The sequence below is a fragment of the Mus musculus genome, chromosome X (genome assembly GCF_000001635.26).
Source record: "Mus musculus strain C57BL/6J chromosome X, GRCm38.p6 C57BL/6J".
Classification (NCBI taxonomy): domain Eukaryota; kingdom Metazoa; phylum Chordata; class Mammalia; order Rodentia; family Muridae; genus Mus; species Mus musculus.
Window position 1 is genome coordinate 144,141,639 of NC_000086.7, and position 25,138 is coordinate 144,166,776.

Consider the following 25,138-nt stretch of genomic DNA (forward strand, 5'->3'; position numbering starts at 1 on the left):
TCTAAGCCCTTTGACATCAGACATGGAGTTGCAAGATGTTGGAGCTTGCCCTCCTGGGTTTTCATCTTGCTTTGGTCCAGTATTTCCTCACCATGCTCTCATTTTTCTCTTTTGAAATGATTAGGTATATTCTGTACAATGGTATGTGTAATTTGTTTTTTTTTAATGGGGGATTATAATTAAGAGATTGTCTTGAGTCTCAGAGCAAACTTTGGATTTTTATACTGTATTGAGACTGAAAGTCTATGGCAGACTTTTGAAGTTGGACTAAGTACATTTTACATTGTGGCTACAATCCTATATGCGCCTTTCAAAAGCCCATATCATTTCTAGTTAGTGTTCCCCTCTCCTCCTCTCTCCCTTTCTCCCTCTCTCCCTCTGTCCCTCTCTTCCTCTCTCCCTCTCTCATTCTTTCCTTCTCTCCTTCTCCTCCTCTTCTCCCTTCCCTCCCTCCCCTCCCTCAGCTTTTGTCTCATCATGTAATCTCTCAGCTATTGCTCCAGCACCATGCCTGCCTGATCCCATGTTCCACACCATGATAGCCACATAGTTTACTATCTTTTGGAACCATAAACCCCAAACGAAATTGTTATTTTATAAGTTGCCTTGGATGTGGTGTCTTGTCATAGCAATAGAAAAATGTTTTTTTCTCTTTTTGTTCTATTTTTTTTTTACTTTCTTTATGTTAAAATTTTTTCTCAAGTATCTGTTAAATCATTTGTATGTTATTCACATCAAAGAATGGGAAAATAAAAAGGTTTTAAAAAGTAGTCAGGATTTTTGCAGATGATATGATAGTACATATAAGTGACCCTAAAAATTCTACCAGAGAACTCCTAAACCTGATAAGCAGCTTCGGTGAAGTAGCTGGATATAAAATAAACTCAAACAAGTCAATGGCCTTTCTCTATACAAAGAATAAACAGGCTGAGAAAGAAATTAGGGAAACAGCACCCTTCTCAATAGTCACAAATAGTATAAAATATCTTGGTGTAACTCTAACTAAGGAGATGAAAGATCTGTATGATAAAAACTTCAAATCTCTGAAGAAAGAAATTAAAGAAGATCTCAGAAGATGGAAAGATCTCCCATGCTCATGGATTGGCAGGATCAACATTGTAAAAATGGCTATCTTGCCAAAAGCAATCTACAGATTCAATGCAATCCCCATCAAAATTCCAACTCAATTCTTCAACGAATTAGAAGGAGCAATTTGCAAATTCATCGGGAATAACAAAAAACCTAGGATAGCAAAAAGTCTTCTCAAGGATAAAAGAACCTCTGGTGGAATCACCATGCCTGACCTAAAGCTTTACTACAGAACAATTGTGATAAAATCTGCATGGTACTGGTATAGAAACAGACAAGTAGGCCAATGGAATAGAATTGAAGACCCAGAAATGAACCCACACACCTATGGTCACTTGATCTTCGACAAGGGAGCTAAAACCATCCAGTGGAGAAAGACAGCATTTTCAACAATTGGTGCTGGCACAACTGGTTGTTATCGTGTAGAAGAATGCGAATCGATCCATACTTATCTCCTTGTACTAAGGTCAAATCTAAGTGGATCAAGGAACTTCACATAAAACCAGAGACACTGAAACTTATAGAGGAGAAAGTGGGGAAAAGCCTTGAAGATATGGGCACAGGGGAAAAATTCCTGAACAGAACAGCAATGGCATGTGCTGTAAGATCGAGAATTGACAAATGGGACCTAATGAAACTCCAAAGTTTCTGCAAGGCAAAAGACACCGTCAATAAGACAAAAAGACCACCAACAGATTGGGAAAGGATCTTTACCTATCCTAAATCAGATAGGGGACTAATATCCAACATATATAAAGAACTCAAGAAGGTGGACTTCAGAAAAACGAACAACCCCATTAAAAAATGGGGCTCAGAACTGAACAAAGAATTCTCACCTGAGGAATACCGAATGGCAGAGAAGCACCTGATAAAATGTTCAACATCCTTAATCATCAGGGAAATGCAAATCAAAACAACCCTGAGATTCCACCTCACACCAGTCAGAATGGCTAAGATCAAAAATTCAGGTGACAGCAGATGCTGGCGAGGATGTGGAGAAAGAGGAACACTCCTCCATTGTTGGTGGGATTGCAGGCTTGTACAACCACTCTGGAAATCAGTCTGGCGGTTCCTCAAAAAATTGGACATAGTACTACCGGAGGATCCAGCAATACCTCTCCTGGGCATATATCCAGAAGATGCCCCAACTGGTAAGAAGGACACGTGCTCCACTATGTTCATAGCAGCCTTATTTATAATAGCCAGAAGCTGGAAAGAACCCAGATGCCCCTCAACAGAGGAATGGATACAGAAAATGTGGTACATATACACAATGGAGTACTACTCAGCTATTAAAAAGAATGAATTTATGAAATTCCTAGGCAAATGGATGGACCTGGAGGGCATCATCCTGAGTGAGGTAACACATTCACAAAGGAACTCACACAATATTTACTCACTGATAAGTGGATATTAGCCCCAAACCTAGGATTCCCAAGATATAAGGTACAATTTGCTAAACACATGAAACTCAAGAAGAATGAAGACTGAAGTGTGGACACTATGCCCCTCCTTAGAATTGGGAACAAAACACCCATGGAAGGAGTTACAGAGACAAAGTTTGGAGCTGAGATGAAAGGATGGACCATGTAGAGACTGCCATATCCAGGGATCCACCCCATAATCAGCATCCAAACGCTGACACCATTGCATACCCTAGCAAGATTTTATTGAAAGGACCCAGATGTAGCTATCTCTTGTGAGACTATGCCGGGGCCTAGCAAACACAGAAGTGGATGCTCACAGTCAGCTAATGGATGGATCACAGGGCTCCCAATGGAGTAGCTAGAGAAAGTACCCAAGGAGCTAAAGGGATCTGCAACCCTATAGGTGGAACAACATTATGAACTAACCAGTACCCCGGAGCTCTTGACTCTAGCTACATATGTATCAAAAGATGCCTAGTCGGCCATCACTGGAAAGAGAGGCCCATTGGACACACAAACTTTGTATGCCCCAGTACAGGGGAACGCCAGGGCCAAAAAGGGGGAGTGGGTGGGTAGGGGAGTGGGGGTGGGTGGGTATGGGGGACTTTTGGTATAGCATTGGAAATGTAAATGAGCTAAATACCTAATAAAAAATGGAAAAAAATGTAGTCAGGAACTTTATATACACGAAGGAAGTTTGTCATCTTGCTATAGGGTGCCCTAAAATACAACAATGTTAAGTGGATTTTTTTTCTAAGATCTCTGAGTTTCCTTTAAGAATATCACTCCAATTATTGGAGCTCATAAATAATATAGTTGGACATAGGACATTCTGTGCATCTGATTAAGGAGGCTAATGAATCACCTGTGTGAAAAATGAGTCTTAGTCTCTTTTTCAAGACATTTATATAAAGAAGATTAGGGTTTTAATTACCTTTGTGTCTCTATAAGGAAAGACCTGAGGCAAATAACTTTAAAAAAATAAATTTATTCAACCCACAGTTTTAAAATAGCTCAATAAGGGATGCCCCTTGACTACCACATCTCGTGCCACAGATGGCAATGGCAGATGTATATGTGTGAGGGGGCATGTGAGGGAGAGATCAGTGTTGTTTTCATAATCCTTTGCAAAGACATGCCTTCAATATACTGAGGACCATGACCCTCCCCTATGTGCAAGCTCCTAAAGGTTTAACTATATTCCACTTGAACTACCTTGCAGACCAAGCTTTGGGTCCTTTGTGGGGCAATCTTCCAAACCATAGCATCTGACTTTCCCTTTCACTGTAACACCACTCTGCAATTTAAACTGTGACTTTCCCCATACCACTCACCAATTAGCAGTCCCTTGCTTTTTAGCTTTCATTACAACTCCATTCTCTAATGACCCCATTCCCATCTTCTTCATCATTTTAAATTATATCTTCTGTATTCCTTTGGTATCTTGGGGTGTGGAGTCAATACATGCCAGCAATCTGTATTTGATCTTTAACTTCATGAAATACATAAAATCATTTCAAGTAGAGTTTGATTCTTCTAAGAATAGAACACCAAAGAGCATTATGTTCATTGCTGTGATAACATCCAGTTTGTTTAGTAATAAAGAAGGACTATTTGTTAGCACAAAGAACTAAAGCACTAGATCAGTGCAAGTTCCTATAATTCCTTCTTAAGAATGTATTTCTAAGCACAGATCAAACGTTTCTGGTATATTTTTTAGTGTAATTTGTTTGGTATGCATTTTCATGACTTAGTAGTGGTTATTTGGCAGGAAAGCATGCTTTAAAAAATACATATACACAGCTAGGCATGGCAAGAGATATCTTTAATCCCAGCGCTCAGGAGGCAGAGGCAAGCAGATTTCTGTGAGTTCCAAGCCAGCTTAGTGTACACAGCAAGTTCTGGAATACATAGTAAGGCCCTGTCTCAAAAAACAATATATGAGCCTTGGACTTACAGAAATTCTGAGAATTACCCTAGCTTCTCTCTTTTCCCTATGTGCAAAGCACAGTTCAGAGTAAGATCCATCAATCACTGAAAAGCCAGCAACAGCAAAGATTGGGCCATCCCCATTTTCTCCCCTTCATTTGTCCTCCTGTTCTTGCTGACTCTAAGGATATTAGGAAGGCTTCAATGTGAGTTCTTTCAAAGAGTATGGTCAATCTGACTCTCCAGACAATGCTACTTCCGTAAAAATCTACACACCAATCAAGGAAAAACTGGTGGTTCATCTAAACTGAGTAAACTCACTGGTCTGTACTCATTGATGTGACAGAGTGAAGATAAGGACAGTTCTGTGAGCCAGAGCTTCTCATACTTTCTAAATGTTTAAATCTATAACAAATATATTAGAAATAATATTGGAGTGCTGCTCAAACTTAGATACCAGGAAAAGATCTTTAAGAATAGAATATAAAAATTCCCTGACTTTGCACAACATATGCTAAATCTCACTGGGAGAATGGGATTGTTTTTAAAAGGAAGAACTAGAGGTCTAAGGTAACCAAGCCAACTAAAGATCTTCAAGGCCTTTAGAACTTGAACACTTTCACCTTAAGAGAAATCGGAAGTGAGCCAAACAGAGCAACTAATGTGTAAACTCTCAAAATAGATATTAGACATAGCTTTATTTTAGTGGGGTTGCAATATAATTCAGTAGCTAAGAGCACAGGTTTAGAGTCAGGCAGAGTTGTGTCATTGAATGATTTAATCTTTCTCAAGTTCAGTTTATCTTTTCTGTACTTTCTAGAATGAATCAAAGGCCAGTGAGATAACTCAGAAAGTAAAGGCACAATAAATCTACAGGACCTACTCAGTGTAAGAAGGGAACCAACACCCACAAGGAGAGAAAAAGAGAGAGAGAGAGAGATTAAAGTGAACCAAACTCTTTTCTTGTATGACAGCTCCCTTGACCTTGAACACCATTCATTGCCTTTACCCTACCTGCTATCCATTCTGGTCTCAGGTCAACATTATATCTTCCTAGGGTCCTTGATTTCCCAATCATTGTTTAATAATGGCTTTCTTTGTCTCCTATTGCCCTAAACATGTCTTCAATTCTACTTACCATATGGTGACTTATATTCCTTAGCTTACTCTTTTCTGCCTGTGGATATAGTGGAGGAAGCATCCCTGAATTCTCCTAGTCTCTTATGGAGCCTGGATAGCTCATGTAGCTCCTCATTAGAGGGCCGAGATTCAAAACAAACAACGAGAGTCCGAGAAGCCATTTTGAACAATCAGGAAGATTCAATGACTATGTAGTAAAGAGATCCAAACACTCTAGAGGCTTAGGTTTGTCACTTATACCACTGTGGGGGAGGTGGGTACAACCATAAATAAAAGGTCACACAAGCTACAGAACCAAAGCTGTGTGAAGAGATGATTCTCAACAACTAGGTGCCCACTTAACTGTGGAAAAAGATCTTCACTGATGTCTTTCTTTTTCTTTTTTTTTATTAGATATTTTCTTCATTTACATTTCAAATGCTATCCCAAAAGTCCCCCTATACCCTCCCCCCACCCCGCCCTGCTCCTCAACCAACCCACTCCCGCTTCTTGGCCCTGGCATTCCCCTGTACTAAGGCATATGATCTTCGAAAGACCAAGGGCCATTCCTCCCATTGATGGCTGACTAGACCATCCTCTGCTACATATGCAACTAGAGACACAGCTCTGGGGGTACTGGTTAGTTCATATTGTTGTTCCTCCTATAGGGTTGCCAACCCCTTTAGCTCTTTGGGTACTTCACTGATGCCTTAAGAACGACATTGACTACAAGACTTTTTTTTTAATTATATATTTTCTTTATTTACATTTCAAATGCTATCCCAAAAGTTCTCTGTACCCTCCCCCTGCCCTGCTCCCCTACTTACCCACTCATGCTTTTTGGCCCTGGCATTCCCCTGTACTGGGGCATATAAAGTTTGCAAGACCAAGGGGCCTCTCTTCCCAATGATGGCTGACTTGGTCATCTTCTGCTACATATGCAGCTAGAGACACAAGTTCTGAGAGTACTGATTAGTTCATATTGTTGTTCCACCTATATGGTTGCAGACCTCTTCAGCTCCATGGGTACTTTCTCTAGCTCCTTCATTGGAGGCCCTGTGTTCCATCTTATAGATAACTGTGAGCATCCACTTCTGTATTTGCAGGCACTGGCATAGCCTCACATGAGACAGCTATATCAGGGTCCTTTCAGCGAAATCTTGCTGGCATATGCAATAGTATCTGGTTTGGTGGCTGATTATGGGATGGATACCCAGGTTGGGTAGTCACTGGATGGTCCATCCTTTCGTCTTAGCTCCAAACTTTGTCTCTGTAACTCCTTCCATAGGTATTTTAACAATATGGGAAAGCTGAAGTGTTCAAAATCATGAGTGACAAAGGCAGTGGAGGGAATAGGAACTCTCCTTTTGTAACCTTTGAAGACCATGACTCCAAAGGTAGGACAATCATTCAGAAATACCATCTTGTGAATGGCCACTGTTGTGAAGTAAGAGAAACCTTGTGGAAGCAGAAATGGCTAGTTCTTCATCTAGCCTATGAGGTCACAAAGTCACTTTTAGTAACAATGATATGATGAACTTTGAGGCAGCTGAGCTGGGGGGTGGTAGTTTAGAATTTGGTGGCTATAATGGATTTGATAGTGGTGATTGTAGAGGTGATGGCCCTGTTTACAGTGGAAGTAACAGAGGCTATAGTAGTGGTGGGCAGGTTTATGAGAAACAGGGCAGTGGCTATGCTGGGAGTGACATCTAGAAAATCCATAAACCAAGCTGCTAGAGAGAGCTTCGATAATGAGGGTTGGAGAAATTTTGGAGATGGAAGAAACTACAGTGGTTTTGGAAATTCCACAATTGGTCTTCAGAGTTTGGGTCTATGAAAAGAAGAAACTCTGGAGGCAGAAGCTCTAGCCCCCTATCATGGTTGAGGCCAACAACTTGAGAAACCACGAAACCTAAGTGGATCGAGCAGTTCCTGCACAGTGGTTGGCTATGACAGCACAGAAGGTTTTAATTACTGCTGAGAAACAAAGCTTTGCAGGAGAAGAGAGGCAGAGAAGTGACAGGGTAGCTTGAGGTTTCAACGATTTGTGCACTCAGCTGATCACAGAGGTAGCAGTGCCTAGCAACTAGGAAGATATCTTAAACAGTACGCATGGGTAGGCAAAAAATGAAAAAAAAATCCAGGATTTGTATTTATGACTAATTGTATAGCAGGTCATTTTAGTTGCTGTTCTGCAAAGAGTTAAAGCATTCCAACAAAGGCTTTAATGTGAACTCGACCCCCCCCCCCATCAGCCCTACCCATGCTGTCAATTGCTAAATGTAGTGGAATGATTGTGATGCTGAGTGTGTTCTTAATAGTAGTAATAATAATAATGTATAGTAATTGGTGGCACTTAAGTATTTTGTTTTGCCTGTAGTTTAGGAAGAAGCAAACAAGGGTCCAGAGGCCAACTCTAACACATGGCCTCTTGTCGATTATCTCTCAAAAGAAGGCTCATTTTTAGTTTTAAATGGTTGGTTTATCTATTTATTTGCTTTTTTTTTCTGTTTTGGGGGTGTTTTATTTTGTTTTGTTTTTTGAAATTGTGCCCCGAAGTATTCTGGAACTCACTATGTAGCACAAGCTGCTCTTAAACTTGAAAGTATCCTCTTGTCTCAGGTTCTTGGGTGCTGGGATTACAGGTGTGAGCCATGCCTGTCATAAAGGGTTAGTTTAAAAATTCACACTAGCTGAATGTAGTAGCACAAGCCTGTAATCTCAACACTCAGGAAACAGAGGCAGGAGGATTGTCACAAATTCAAGTCCAGACTGGTCTAAATAGTACCTTATAGGCTACCCAGAGAGAGGTACAGAATAAGATCCTGTCTCAACAAAGATCAAAAGAAAATGAGACTAAGAAGAGAGAAACAAAGAAAGGGGAAGGGAAAATCCTGTGTGCCCTGCAAAGTCTAATATCTATCTGGCCTTTTGTAAAACAAAATAAAACAAAGCAAAACAATGCCTAGCACAGTATGCTACCCCCAACACAATGCACAGAACATAATACATTCTGATGCTTCTTGAACAAAAGAATGAATCGGCAAGTGCAATTGTCAGTGTGTGTTCCTGTGTGCATGCAAATAGCAGACACTTTGTGGACTAAGCCATCTCTGAATCCCACAACTGGTATTTTTGAAAGTGAAATTTATCATTGTCTCTCAATGCCCTCAATAAAACACGTCATTGGGGTATTCTGTTGTCGACTCTAGATAAAAACTTGGACAGATGGCAATTCTACAGTCATACTAAATGACAAAACATAATCTTGATTCAGCAATCAGTATGCAGTCAATCTAAGAGATTAATCAAATTCCTCAGTCTTACTGGGTCTGGTGACACAGGCCTGTAATCCCAGCACTTGAGAGGTAGAGACTGGAGGAGGATCAGGCTCAGAAAGATAGTAATTTTGAGGCCATTATGAGCTACGTGAGACAAGGCATCAAGAGAGAGAGAGAGAGAGAGAGAGAGAGAGAGAGAGAGCGCCAGGAGGGGGAGGGGGAGGGGAGGGGAAAGGGGAGGGGGAAAGAGGAGAGGGGAGGGGAAAGGGGAGGGGGAAGGGGGAGGGGGAAAGGGGAGAGGGGAGGGGGAAATGGGAGGGGAAAGGGGAAAGGGGAGAGGGGAGGGGGAGGGGATGAGGGGAGAGGGGAGGGGGAGGGGAAAGGGGAGGGGGAAATGGGAGGGGAAAGGGGAGAGGGGAGGGGGAGGGGATGAGGGGAGAGGGGATGAGGGGAGAGGGGATGAGGGGAGAGGGGAGAGGGGAGAGGGGAGAGGGGAGAGGGGAGAGGGGAGAGGGGAGAGGGGAGAGGGAGAGGGAGAGAATCTCTTCAGTCTTTACTCCAGATAAAATCTTCTGCCCTTGTCCATACTAAAGACCATAGACTGCAAATGTCTTTGGAGGAGATATTAGGCAGACAATGTTATATTTTATACATACATACATACATACATACATACATACATGTGCGTGTGTGTGTGTGTGTGTGTGTGTGTGTGTGTAAAGAGAAGCCAAGGATATGTTTGGTTGAGGCACTGTATGATGTGGGGGAAGGTGGTGCCTCTGCAGGCCTATGCTGAGGCATTCCTTCCCCATGAGGTATCAGCCACTCCCTCTATAGCTATGCTTTTTCTTTATTAGAGCATTTTCCTTATAAATTCCATGTCTGCTGATTTGGCTTTAGAGTTTCTCATCTACTGTAGAATATTTATTATCTTCCTGGAAACTTGAATTTTAATCATATTATGTAACTATTATTTTTTCAAATATTTATGTAAAATCACTTCTCCAGAAAAAAAAAAAAGTATGAGTTTTATCCTGTACTTACTCATAAGCATACTGTTCTCAGCACTCTCTACCTGTTTGAAGATGGAGATTCTAGGTTGTACTGGGAAGTGAGGCATTTAGGATTTCAAGGAGACCTCAAACAATCGTAACCACTGGAATGGTGGGAAATGACATCAAATGAGGAATTATTAAGGACAATGTGGAAATAAACGGAAAGTCAGGGGATCAGATGCAGACCTACTGCCAAACTTTAGGTGGAGCTCAGGGAACCCTGAAGAAGAGGGAGCAGAAGAATTGTAGGGGTCAGAGGGGTGTAGGATACCACAAGAACACTGCCCAGAGAGTCAACTAAGCAAGACTCATAGGGGCTCACGGAGACTGAAGCGACAATCACCAACACTGTATGGGTATAAGCAAGGCCTTCTGCATATAAGTTATGCAGAACATATGGTTATGTAGCTTAGTACTTTTGTGGGACTCATCACAATGGCAGTATGGGTATGTCTGACTCTGTCACCTGCTCTTGGCACCCCTTTCTTCCTACTGGATTGTCTTGTACAGTCTTGATATGACTGGGTTTCTGCCTAGTTTTATTGTAACTTGTCATGCTGTGTTCAGTTCATATCCCTGTAGGCCTGCTCTTTTCTGAAAGGAAACTGAGGATGAGTGCGTCTAAGGCAGAGGGGAGGTGGGGCAAAACTGGTAGGAGGGGAGGGAGCGGAGGATGTGGTCAGGATGTGTTGGATAAGAGAAAAATAAATAGATACATAAGCAAACAAATAAAAAAATAAAGTCAAAGTAGTCATTTATATGATATATTTCAGTGCCAATAATCGAACCCAGGCTGCCATTCAGACTGTTAAAATGCTCTATTGCTGAGCCACATGCCCAATCCAGTAATTACTTAAAATTGGCAAGATATTTCATAGCTTTTATTGTTACCTTAATAGAAACTCTTGACGACCAAGGTGCTCTTAGAAGAAAGGGTACAATTTCCATTAGAAATGAAGAATCTACCAGTGGTATAAATTGCCTATCTTGTATATACTAAGGAGATTAGCATTTCCTAAGGCTGAGTGTGTATAAGTCATTGAACATAAAAACTTTATTTCCTGAGCCAGGTGTGAGACAGGAAGATTAAGAGTTCAAAGCCAGCTTGTCACTCTGTGAGTTTCAGGATCTGAAAACTGGGCAGAGTGGTCCCAAGATCTGTCCTCTTTTCTCTGTTACAGTGGCTCTTAACCACTGGCAGTCAAGGACTTCTTTGAGAATTTGATGAATGTCTGGTTTGGAGCACTCAGTGTCCCTCCTCCAGTGTGGTATGACTGGTGACAAGCTGTCTTTGAACTCTTGATCTTCCTGTCTCACACCTGGCTCAGGAAATAAAGTTTTTATGTTCAATGACTTATACACATTTAGCCTTGGGAAATGCTAATCTCCTTAGTATATGCAAGATAGGCCATTTACACAACAGGTAGATTCTTCATTTCTAATGGAACTTGTACCCTTTCCTCCAAGATTTCCTACATTTTTTAGGTTCTTTTTTTAAATTAGTTTTTATTAGATATTTTCTTTATATACATCTCAAATGCTATCCCGAATGATCCCTATACCCTCCCTCCACCCTGTTCCCCTACCCACCCACTCCCACTTCTTGACCCTGTCGTTCCCCTGTACTGGGGCATATAAAGTTTGCAAGACCAATGGGCCTCTCTTCCCAGTGATGGCTGACTAGGCCATCTTCTGCTACATATGCAGCTAGAGACACGAGCTCTGGGGGTACTGGTTAGTTCATATTGTTGTTCTACCTATAGGGTTGCAGATCCCTTTCAGCTCCTTAAGATTTCCTCCTCTTAACTGGTAACAGGTTGCTGTTTAATTTCTACATTATATTCAAACTAAATTTATCAACATGACACCTTAAAGATATTCCTCAAGCTCAGAAATATACACATGCATTCGCTGTTTGCAAGACAGAATGATTTAAATACCACCGCGCCCTGGCATGTTTCTTTCCATCGTAAGCCCATTTTGCCGTGAGAGCTAGGAGGGAAACATCTCTTTAATTGAAGAAGAGATCCGATCCTCTTAAATGACCCATAAAGCAGCTTTTATAAAGAGAGCAAGCCTCCAGACTCAGTGGAGGAGGCTTGAAGGGGTTAAAGTGGAAGGCTTGTACAAACTTTGCTCTCTTATCTCCTCCCTCCCTCTGGGGCTTCGCGCGCCAGCTCAGGCAGAGCTGAGCTGAGCGGAATCTTCACCTTGCTTGCTTTTGCTAAACTGTTGCCTGCAAAGGAGGAACCAGGGACTTAACTAATTGAGGCTGCTTCTATTCAAATGTTCCAAAAGGGCATCTACACAGCCAGAGACTTGGCGGTGCTCTTTGCAGCTTAGAAGAAACGGGCATCAGAAACTGCATTCTGGAGCTGTAAGTGCTGACTGGGATTTTAAGGAACTAACTGAAGGTGCTTTCCTGCTTTTCTGAAAAGACTGACTCTTCAGGAAGATGAATGAGAAAGCACACTTTGCATGGGCATAGTCCCGTTTCTTTACGTAAAGGGATGCTTCAGGGTTTCTGTCTGTTTTCCAGATACTCCAGAGATGCTCCTGAACAAGTTGTCTGCAGGTGCAAGCTTCAAGGGGGATATTTAAATCGCCAGCCGTACTCATTCTGTGACTCAGGAAAGGTAAGAAAAATGTGAAAGTACTATGATGGTATTCTCGCTGAGAAGAGAAAGATTTTTATTTACCAGCAGGTGTAACACACAGGCACAGTCTGCAGCAGAAGATACAGCAACTCCCACTTGTGCAAGCCTATTACTTTATGTTTTTCATAGGCTGATAAGAAACTCGATACTTTTTAACAGTACCAACCTCCCGCTTCCTGTCCCTCATTAGGCAGATACTTGCAAACAGAATGTGTTAACTCTTGAAAGTGATGCCAGTTAACAGCTGGGACTTGCTTTTCCAAATTGTTCCGTTGATTATTTGTTGTTGTTGTTGGTTGGTTGGTTGGTTGGTCGGTTGGTTGGTTGGCTGTTTTATTGTTTGTGTACTGGGATTTCAGCTCTGAACTTATATAGCAGGTAGCATGCAAGGAACTGTGAAAATGGCCTGGGGGTTGTTTTCAGAACTTTATCAATAAAAAGAAAAAGTAACTATGGGGCTACCTTGATGAGCGAAACAGGGATAAATTTACAGTGGTTTCTGTATCCCCAGCGCTGACCTTAATGCCTGGAATTTGGTTGCCACTCAATAAAGTTTGGCTGAGTAAGTGTCAGTCTGATGTGTAAACCTGTATAGAACTTTTTTGCTTTCATTAGAAATAAGTCTCACACTTGTGATCCCTCTTGGTGTCGGTAGAGAAAGAAATTGCCACATTCTCTCCTCATTTTAAGGAGAAAAATTCATGATCTAAGAGTGTGTGTCATTTTACTCCTAAGAGGTTGGATACAGTAAACTTAGCAATCCAAATCTCAAAGTAAAATACAAGAAGATTCTTATCACCAAACATTTTGTTTACCAAGTTAATGATGAAATATGCAAAAGGAAAACCAAAGTTGCATTCACATCACTCTTGAGTATTTTATTTACATTGGAAATGAAGTAAAGCAGATTGGTTAATATTGACATTGCCAATTAACTCTAGCAATCTCTTTCTTTTCCCTTTCTTCCAAACTTCTTTTCTCCTTTCCTTTCTTCTTCTCTCCTTTCCCACTATTCTCCTATTTCTTGTCCTTCTCTTATCTCAAGAATTCATCTCTTCCCATTTCTTCTCTCCCATATCCCTCATTATCTAACCCCACCTTGGCAATCTTTCTCTGCTCTCTCCCTCTGTGTAATTTCTTTCCTTTCCTAATTTCCTCTCCTTTTTTTCTTATTTCCTCTTTTCCTAGTTCCTCACTTTTATGCCCCCTGTTCACTGTGACCTTTTCTCAGCAATACCTTTCTATCACTTTTTACAAAGGCTAGAAATGAATTTATATTCATATGATTTGCAGAAAAGAATACAGGGTAAGATAATAATTCTATGAAAATCTATCCACAATAATCGGATCCCCAGAATAGATAGAAATATTATGGGGAGTGTTTGTTTGTTTTTTCAAATGGTACAGAGCATTTCATGTAGAAATCCTGTTATCTGTGCAATTCATTAAGTATTTATTAATTAAATAGCAAAGAACCACAGCAGTGCTATTTGGAAAGCTTTTATTTGAAGTTCTCACTGATACAAGAACACAGTGACAATTCCCTGATCCCTAAATTTTCATTTGTTAAATTCAAAGGCCTTTAGGAATTTTAGGAATGATACTAATACACCTATCTGAACGGACCCAGGCATTTGTTATCCTACAAACTACAGAAGTTTTAAGGAATTATATAATTCACTTTCTAACCATCAAAGCAAACATATAAAGGAACTGACAGTTGTGGCTGACACCTTTATTACTTAACTTTCATCAAGCTTCATAGAACTCTGATAAGTATTTAATAAATATTCAAATTTAAGGAAAATGCATGTTCAATGATCTAGGAGGCAAGAAATGCACTCTCATTCATTAACAAAAGTCATATAGTCATATTTCTACTTTCTAAAATTTATGCTGGAGGATATGACAAATGGTGGTAGAACAATGAGCATGTGCAAGATCCTAGGCTCAATGCCCATAGCATCCAAAAGGGTGGGGGGAGCAAAGGAAAAAGAGAAGTTTAATGCATCCCTATAGGTTTTTGGAAAAGTATGTAAGTGAAATGAAGTTTCATTTCTTCATTATCTAAGTGAAGTTATTATTTCTTTAATTACATATGATAATCTGGAATTTAGTCTCTAGACCATAAACCATTGGGAAGCATGAGAGGAGATTAGAAAGGAAAAGGAATTCAGGCTTTTCTCCCAATTGTTCTGTAAGCCCTCATTACCTGAGGGTACTGAGTTTGTGAATCCAACCAATGGCAGGTTCAGCCAACTACAGAATCAAAATATTTTTTTTAAAGTGTGTTCCTACTGAATTGTACAACTTTTTGTTTCTTCTCATTAGTCCCTAAAAATAGGAAAAATTATATATGCATTGTATTAGGTATTGCAAGTAATCTAAAGATGGATGGATGTATACAGAAAGATGTACATAAATTATATGTGGATAAACCACTTTACAAAAGATATTGAGCATGCTTGGATGTTTGGTATTGATTCCATTATTATTGATCAGATAATGTAAGCAGAGTTATAGAAGAGAAAGGATATTGTATGAAAACATCAAGGAATGCATCAAACATACAAAACAGATAATCAACAATATTAGCTAAGGGTAGTTCCTCTAGAAGAGGAACCTTGTGGGAAATAAGATTGGGGTGAGAAAGCAAGGTTCATTTCATAAGCTGAAGCTTCAAGAAGGATAGGATTTCCCTATGCAGAGATATATAAAGGGAGAAGAAATTTTCCAACAAAAACATGAAAGCAAAGAATTAGGTTGAGTGAGTATTACTGGGAAGGAGGCTATTAGAAGGAATTAAGGGCAGCCTGGACATTGATAATCTTACATATCAAGCTATGGAGAATAAAGGCCAGTCTGATGACAACAAAAAGCCTCATAGCAATTTGGGGCCTTTGTCATCCTATTCTTATGAGGCTCACAGAACTGAATCACCTATTACTATAACATAGGATAAAAATAGCAAATTAATCATTGCAGTGAACCAAAAACACTTAAATTTTTTCACTGTATATATTCATTGTGCATGGTACTATGTTACATCAAGACACTTCATACAAGTGTTTATTGTACACTATTTATCTCCTATACCCAACCATTCCTTTCCTCCTAGATACTTCTCTCTCTCTCTCTCTCTCTCTCTCTCTCTCTCTCTCTCTCTCGTTCTCTGTGTGTGTTTGTCTGTCTGTATGTATGTCTGTCTGATTTTTGTGTGTATATAAAATCTAGGATCTTTAATAAGAGAAAATATGATATTTGTCCTTCTGAGACTGACTTAATTTGTTTAATGTGGATTTTCCAATGGATCCATTTTCTTGGGACCAACATAACTCTGTTCTTCTTTGTGGGTAAACAAATTCTATTGTATATAATAATATCTCATTTTTCTTTGTGGTTAGACTTTTTACAGATTTCAAAATAAAACACACTAAACATTGCTTAGGCATAGGTTTCCAATCAAAATTCAAGGCATTGGGTATTGGATGCTGCTTGGACAATGTAAATAGGGGGCTGAGATGAGGAAAATAGGTTAATGATCAGGCAGTTGGAGTCTGTTCACAGGTGTTTCTCTATGGTTGTTCACTGCATTCCCTTAGGAAACAAAACACTTGAATTTACTAATGATGATAGCCAAAAAAAAAAAAATCAAGGCATATGATTTACCAAAGCCTGCGTATTTTAACTACAGGACCAACCAGAAAGGTACTGGAATCCTACTGACATCTCTCTCGTAGCTTAATGCATAGCAAATTCTTCACTTTCTTTCTGCTTCTCATCTGGAAAGTATGTGGAAAAATAATTTATAAGAGTCAAAGGTAGAAAACATATGAAGCTCTTATTTCTAGGTTAGCCTCATTTCTTTTTCTGTTGTCTGTTGTCCCTTCTCCCCCTTGTGAGAGGGGTTGTGGCAGCTCTCATGTAGCCCAGGCTGGCCCTGGTAGTCAAATGCAGCTAAGGAGGGTCTTGAATTCTTGGTCCTCCTGTTACCACTTCTTAAGCTAAGAGGCATATACCTCCAAGACTGGCTCTAGACTGGCCACAGAGAGAAAGTCAGTTGGGAACAAAAAGCTGTCTAAACTAACACCTAAAACAAGATATTTAATACTCAAAGGAGAACTTTGATCAAAAGATGCTACTTGTGTGAGTTGCTTGTGACTGTCAAGAGTCTTGAATTTGAAGCTCTCTGTTCTATTTTGTAGAGTGGTGCTTCTAGGCCTTAGCTGTATAATAAGATCACCTGTGAAGTTTTAAAGCAGTACAGATGTTCATCTTCCACATAAGCTGAATGATTCAGAACCTCTGCAGGGGGAGAGAAGGAGAGAGAGAGGGAGAGCACTCTAGAAGCTTAATAAGTAATCCTGAAGTACACCTATGACTAAAAAGCATTCCCTAAAGACTATGCTTAGAAACCAAGTGGGTAACTTGCTACAAACAGAAATTTCAAGGTCCTGTCCCAGGGGATCCTGACTAGGGCTCAAGGGAAAGGACCTAGGAATTCACATTTTAACTAGTGTGCCCAGATGCATTATTCTGGTGAAGAGACTTCTCTCAGCTCCCACTAAGAAATATTATCACGAAAAGCCCAGGTCTGCAGGGTACTTATTCTGTGTGTTCCTTTCCTAAAGGCTCCATAGCACAGGTGGGTTAAAGCTGCCATGGAGCGGGCATAGTCGCCCCCCTCAATCCGTGGGAATCAGGGGTTCGGACAAGTGGGCATAGAGTCGGAGGGAATTGACAGACAGACACAGACATGAAAGAGTGTGCTGGATCTGCATGTAATTTGTCTCAAAGCAAGCATCAGTTTCATAGTACAGAAAACAAAGGAGTCGGGTATTACAGCAGGCAAGGTACATCTGACACAAACAGAGGAATGCCTACAAAGGACTGGCAGGAACCAACTGAGATAAAATTCAATGTTAACAACTGGGATCAAAAGCAGCTCCACCTAAGGTCCACTTAATCTAAGAAATCAGGGGTAAGGGCTTCGTGCCCTTGCCATAGTTCCTATTCTAGTCTATTGTATAGTCCACCTCCCCCTTAGGCCATTGTAAATACTTGTGTATGGGTGTAACTTAGCTATCTATAGTTCTAAGTATCTACTCTGGTTCCTCCTTAGATCACAAACTTCCTTCTTCCTAGATAATGGAAAATTTCTGTGTAGGGCAGTAGCTTAGCTATCCATGCCCAGGGTCGGCTCAAGGACTGCCTAGAATCTATCTTAGCTATATGTCAAATAGAGGCACTTATAATAAAGCAATATTAAGGGAGTGCTCACAGATCTGTTTACCACTAAAGCAAGGACATTGGAGCATTCATTATACAGGATGCCACAGTTCCAGAAGACTAAGTTTCCGTGAACTTTTCACCTCGGGACAGCGCCCAGGTTTTTGGGGCCTGTCGCTCTTGTCACTACTGGACTGGATGTAGCATAAAGCAACAGAAATGGATGCTGTGTGTGGCACAAGCCTCAAATCCTTGCACTTGGAAGGAAGAGACAGGAGAATTTCTGCAAACCTGAGAACAGTCTGGCTTACACAGAAAATCCCAGGCCAGCCAGTGCAATATAGTGAGACCCTGTCTCAAATATAAAATGTGTTCGCTTAATCTGGGATGCTGCCAAGACTGCCACTATTGTAAAGCTGGGCATCAGCTGGGAAGGACATCCTTGGAAATTTGTAAGGGAAAATCCTTCCTAGCTCTGTCTAGCCTCTAGTGTTTGTTGGCAACCTTTGGCATTCTTTGGTTTGTAGATACATCACTGCAGTCCCTGCTTTGGTCTTCTCCCTGTGTGTCTTATAAGGACATCAGTCACTGGATGGTGGCCAACACAATGACCTCATCTTAATTTGATTACATCTGCAAAGGCTTTCTTACCACACAAGGTCAGAGTCCCAGGTACTGGGGTTAAGAACGCACACAAGACCTGCACATATTCAATTCAGACAAAATGCCAACACTAAGAAAGGGAAATGAACACAGGATCCCACCCGAGCCAAGAAGGTATTAGCAATTGGTACCTGCTGGGGAAGGAAAAAAACCTGTTTTCTACGATGGAATGTCACTGGGTGTATGAACAACACTCTAGGGTAGGCTCCAAGCCCAGGAGTAGTCGGCCAGAACAAAAGGAGCTCCCTAAGCCGTGTGTGTGTGTGTGTGTGTGTGTGTGTGTGTGTGTGTGTGTGTGTGTGTTTTCTGTTTTGATTTGTTGTTTTGTCTTACTGCATTTTTGTTTGTTTTGGATTTTCATTTTTCATGTTTTTTTTTCTTAAGAGAGAATGAGAGGAAGAAAGAGGGGGAAAACATGAAGTTGGTTGGGTAGGGAGGAATTAGAGGATGGGAGGGAATATAATCAAATTATGTTATGTGACAAAAATTTAACAGAAAAACCAAGACTTTCAAGCAATCAATGAAACAGATCAGTTGTCTAAAGAAAAAGCAATTCTTTTTCATTCTTAAAGATCAGTGTGCAGAGAGTCACGTGCTCAGAATGTATACTTATAGATACTGATGCCAGGTAGCTACAAATCAAAACATATGTAATTCTAAGTTTAGCAAGTATTTATCCTAGAACATTAGATCCAAGATAATACAAGTAGCCCCCCTCCTCTCTCTTTTGCTCATTTCTAATGACCACAGTGGCTCTGTGTGGGAAGTGGGGAGACTGAGATGTATGTGAGTCACACAAACTATAGCAGTGAAGACTAGGGAATATAAACGCAGACTGAAGCGCTCCTCCCAGTAGGGGACAAACTCGGTGATAGTGAGTAACGTGACTGTTGGATCTACTTCTAATAAGTCTCATTAGGTCTATGAAAAAGAGACAGAACAAGGCTACATTGCCAGCAACTGCTGTCATTGCCTACACAAGTGTGATAAATTATGGTTGTTTCCATTTTTTATTTTAGTCCCTTATGTTCTAGTTTAATCTTTGAAGTGGCGAGCAGAACCATTCTGTTTACACACAGGACTGCTTTTACCAATAAGATCAAGGGTCAGTCCTTATTTCCTCAGAATAGGCATACCCCCCCCCCCAGTTCTTTTGGTTTACAAAGACTCAATCAAATGAACATCCTCACAGCACAGGCCCAAATGAGGAAGAGCAACAATATTAGGGAAGCCTGAACTTCTGAACATTCTGTGATTCATTAAAGTGAGACTGGCACTGGGACCTGGAGACTGAAGATCAAATCTGGAAATTTAGGTCTTTGTTTCGATGGCCAGCTTTACAGTGCTTCTCAGTCCTGGTTGCAATTTACAGTTACTTGGGGAGCTTTAAAAAGTTAGCACTGCTTGAGCCCCATCCCAGACCAATAAAGTCGGAATCTCTAAAGCCGTACTTGGAAGATTAGTATCCAAAAATCTAGGCTGGGGATCAGGATCTGTATATTAATAAGAACTCTAGGTAAATCTTATGATCAGACAGCGTGAAAAACACTTTACTAATATAGCCTAGTAATTAGCTTCAGTTTAGTGTGTGCTATTCTTTCACCTTTTAATGGCCATTTCCTGCATGGGAAAAAAGGCATTTAGAATTATGTAAAGTCGTGTTTGTTTGTTTTAAAGTTAATGTTCAGGGGGGTAATCTAATTTGCAATACATTTGTTCATATATATCTCAAAATAGTTTGCCACCTAATTTTTTTTTTTTAGATAATTGAGCCATTTTCTCTTTTATTTATTTTCAGGAAAACTAATCTGTTGAAGAATCCTAACAGTTGAGCCCTGACCAGTTGTCAGCATCTCTGAGACCTTCTCCTCCTCTTCCTCTTCCTCCTCCTCCTCCTAAGAATCAGTGGGTGTGACAACACCTTCCCTTCAGCCTACCACAAGGAATTGCCACAAAGCTGTAGACAATTCATTTCCTGTATTCTTATATCCTTCAAGCTGGGAATCTGCCAGGAGCATTACAGTCTCCAACCTTAGAGGACACTGACAAATTCAGACATAACGGGTGAAAACTGAATGCTGAGCCTGAGATACCCAAAACCTTTTGCAAACAGTCTCACAGAAGAACCCAATTAAATTTACACCATCAGTCTGAAGAGCTAGGTGAGCCGTAGATAAAAGGAGCCTTTTATCCTTTTCCAAAAAAAGCAAAATTCCTAGGTGATTCTTGTCTCCATGCCAGTATTATAAAGCAGTTTTACCATATTTATTTTCACTGGTGTAAAATTAAGAGTGTGAGAACTGAATATAGATTGATTTATTTATTTATTTTTCCAATTATTTAGCTAAACTTGCTAAGACGATCTGATAAACCAATTAAGGAGAGGGCTGCTTGCTAGAGGGAAGGGAAGCGCAACAATTGGCAACTTAGAAGACCACTTCCGTCTTGCTTAGACACTACTGATTTTGCTCTGTAGCAGATTGTTAGAACGCGACCAATACATTCACAGACAGGCTAAGGGACTGTGGAATGCCTCAAGGGCAGTAGAAATCGAATAGAAGCAAATATCAACTCAAGTCTTGAGTGATGACGGAGGTACTTTTTAAGTATCATGGAAATCTCACTGGACGGGCTCATTTTCCCACTCTGGCAACAGAGGCTGACACCACTTCAGACAAGTATTCCAACCTGTACATGTATGTAGGGTTATTCCTGAGTCTCCTGGCCATTCTTCTCATCCTGCTCTTCACAATGCTTCTTCGGCTCAAACATGTCATCTCACCCATCACTGAGAGCACTGAAAGTGTTCCTCAGTTTACAGATGTAGAGATGCAAAGTCGAATTCCCACTCCTTAAAGTCAGGATTATGCTGAGACTTGGCGGATAGAAGCAAACCCTGGCATGCTGACATCTAGGGAGGCTTCCTTTCTCACGTGAGACTTCCCACGTACCAACAAGCTGCTGTGTTTGATGCTCGTCATTCTGCTTCTTGGCTGTGCTTGTGGGACCTCTAAGAGGCTCAAGAGTCATTCTTTTAACGGAATATGGGGAAATAGCAGCTGGCTGGGCTGGCAGGTTTCCATAGTAACCAGAGAGCCTGAGCCTTGAACAAACCTCAGACCACAGAAATTCATAAGCAGCAGTTGTTAAAACACAAGATCCCTGGAAGCTGCAAAAGTGAACAAGACTTTACCTTTGAATGTGTAAGGACCCCTCCCCCAGAAAAAATGTCAGGCTTTAATTTATTACCTTAGCCCTAAAGAATTGCTTCACACACAACACAGACATCACCTGACATGAAGCTAAATCATGCTACAGATGAATGGTAAGGATTGTTCATCTTTCCTCAAAAGAGCATCAGATTTCTTCAAAATGAAAGAAGATATTTAAAGAACCTGTTACAATTTAAAGAGAAATTTTACAAAACATTCTGGTGAAAAAAATGTGTTTATTGTGTCTGTGTTGTTACTATGACTGAACTTTTTAAAACTCTGATGATTGCAGATGTATTACTACAATCTGAGACAAGGAGCTGCCTCCAAATCAAGGGAAAAAATTAAGTCAAATTGTTCTCATAATAAGGATTTCTACATTATAGATGCAGCTTCTTTTTTGCCCTCCCAGGATTGAGTTGCACATGAATATGAACTTGATTTGAAGGCGGACTTGGCAAAGAAGGCCCAAGTGTATTTCAAAGCAGAAATGAAATGGTCTTGCGATTCTGTTACTGAGTGACTGTGACTTTGACTGAAGACTGCCAGCATTCTGGGTCTCAAGTTTTTCTTGTTCAAAACTGTTCAGAGAGCTATTTCATCCTCAGTTTTTAGATATGCGCATAAGACAAACTGAGATGAAGGGAGATAGGACTAAGAGTTACTCTGCAACAGATTCTTTATAAGATCAATGTCCTCAAACATTACATTTGTCTTTCCCAGAAAATGCTCCTCCCTTCCTAATCCCTGCCAAAAAATGAAGTGTTTCGCTTATTATCTATAAGAGAAATATATTTTGAAAATTTCCATTCTCATGAGTAGCTCTAGTGTGCCAGTAATGGATAATTTAATTAAAAAAAAAAAACTTGACTTTCCAAAGTGAAACCAAAGGAGACGAGTGACGTTTACAAATTAGAAATTGCAAAATTAGTCATAGTTTTGCCACCAAAGAAATGGTATATCTGTCTTAGATTTTACCTGCACGCACACGCACACACACACACACACACACAAATAAGCTGCCCCTTGTAATTAAAGCATGGTCATCAAATTTCAAGTCCCCTTGGGGACTGAGGTGGTGGTATTAAAATGGACTGGATGTGAAATTCACGGCACCTGTGCCAGGCATATATCTTTTTTGGTCTGTAACCAATTTAGATTGGCCCCTTTACTGTGATCTAAATCTAGCATGGTGGTGAAATTCCCAAGAGCGTTCTACTTTTATACACAGTCATTTGCCAATGCTCTCCTCTCCAAGGGGCTGCACAGTGTAAAATCCCCACATGCAGAAACTGACTGCCACACCTGTTACAACTGTGCACCATCAGTGATAGCAGCTGCATTCTCCATGATTCATAAAAAATTATCAGGTAGGCTAAGACTTGGATAAGACTTTGGGCGTTATATTTTCAAAGTGTACAGTCACTCTTACAGGAATACATATTGGTAGGTTAGGTTGTGTCTATATCAATACTTAGACTCCATGGACTTTTAAAATGTTTTACTTTTCACTCTACATGGGCTTTTCCCAGGGCTGGCAATTTAGCCAAGAACTTAAGGCCACAGGTATCCCCTCATTCCAGGTTCTCCTTCTGGTGTCCACAGTATTTGAATGCACTTTACAGTAGAAAAGTCAGTGGCTGGAAAATATTGGATCTGCTTACACTTTGAACAACAGTGAACAGCAAGCTCCTTCGTGCCTTGCTGAAGCTGATAAAGATGTAGCCTGTGCATGACCTAACCACCCCACCCCAAACATTAGAATATTAAAACTGCTTTGGAAGTACTCCGTTAGGTGATGATTCCTAATTTATGATGGTGTTGCTCACCAAGAAAACAACCACCCTCTTTCATCACAGCAACCCCTATGGGATGCAGATCTTAACTTAGCATTAGCCATGGCACACAGCAGAAATTACACCAAAATAGCAACATAATCCACCACAGTTTCAAGTGATATGACATAAATGGAAATGCGTTTAAGCAGATGTGTCATTACGGTAACTCACACGGTATTTATTCTTTAAGAAAACAAATGGAACGCTTTCATGACGGCAAAGAAAAGAACATCTCTATTTCTTTTCAAGTATATTATTTCCTCAAAATGTATTAGTAAGCATATTACTGCTTTAAAAGTCAGCTATAATAATCAGTGGACATTAATTTATTTTTCTGTGCAAAATACAGACTTAACAATTCCCTGCCCCACCCCATTCTCCCTCAATTTATGTATTATCTGGGATATGAACATTTAGGTCACTTACATGTATAAGTACTCTATTTTAAGAAAAATATACACTTTACTGAACCATATGTATATTAAAAAATGCTCATATATCAACAAATCCCAGCAATTTAGCCTACTACAAACACCACCCGAATTCTCCAAATTAAATACAATATTATTATGGGCACTACTAAAGATGTACATTGCATATATTTCAGAATCATTAATCATATGAAACAAGGCATATTGCAAAGGGTTATGGATTATATATTGAGCAACAAATGCTAATGTTAAGCAAGTAAAGATGAGTTTATCCAGTCTAAACTTCCTATTGATGCCAAATTCAAAATATTGGACATCAGTAACTAATTTTGAATGTGCAGATCCTACAATACTTACTAAATAGGTAGAAGGGGTCCATTTAATACATTTAAATAGTTACATTAAGTAATACGTTTTATTCACCCACATTTGTACAAGGTAACTTTGGTGTTTTTTGTTTTTTGTTTTACAAAAATGAAGAGTTCTGTGGCAAAACTGGAACTTCTTTGATTTTAATTCATTTATATTTGAATTAGATTCATGTTGTATTGAAATGGAATCAGAGTTATATTAATATTCAGCATGTCGCTTTGAACCCTGGATAATAAATGCTCTTTTGTTTGCTGATAACAAATGTGTGTCCTCTGAAGATGTAAATGGCATTGCATTAGCTTCTGTATTGCAATATAAATTATAATAACTGTGACACATTTGTGGGACTTCTCATTTGGAGGCCTCATTAGTATTTGGTGTTTACTAGCTTCCCTGCTTTCATTCTTTTGCCACTTGCAAACTGATGGGCAGACTTGTTTATATAACATGAGATGAAAACCTGAATACCATTCAACTATCAATGAGAGTAAATATGAAGGACAAGTGAGATCACGCACACACACATACACACATACACACATACGCACACACACACACATACACACCCATAAACACACACACACACACACGTGTGCGCACCAATAGGATATTTTTCTTTTTTTTTAAGATTTATTTATTTATTTTATGTAAGTACACTGTAGCTGTCTTCAGATACACCAGAAGAGGGCGTCAGATCTCATTACAGATGGTTGTGAACCACCATGTGGTTGTTGGGATTTGAACTCAGGACCTTTGGAAGAGCAGTCAGTGCTCTTAACCACTGAGCCAACTCTCCAGCCCCCGATATTTTTCTTTTAAAAGTAGACTTATATATT

The 25,138-nt window shown here is 40.1% G+C and overlaps 1 protein-coding gene and 1 pseudogene across 1 annotated transcript; both read left to right on the forward strand.

The window, feature by feature from the left end:
* On the forward strand, nucleotides 6,856–7,497 carry Gm15048 (predicted gene 15048; annotated as a pseudogene).
* Nucleotides 12,057–24,636, forward strand: A730046J19Rik (RIKEN cDNA A730046J19 gene). The gene is made up of 3 exons (NM_001354493.1): nucleotides 12,057–12,277; nucleotides 12,440–12,536; nucleotides 20,248–24,636. The coding sequence occupies exon 3, from the start codon at nucleotides 21,036–21,038 to the stop codon at nucleotides 21,303–21,305; it is 270 nt and encodes an 89-aa protein (NP_001341422.1). The 5' UTR covers nucleotides 12,057–12,277; nucleotides 12,440–12,536; nucleotides 20,248–21,035; the 3' UTR covers nucleotides 21,306–24,636.
* The last annotated feature ends 502 nt before the right edge of the window (nucleotides 24,637–25,138 follow it).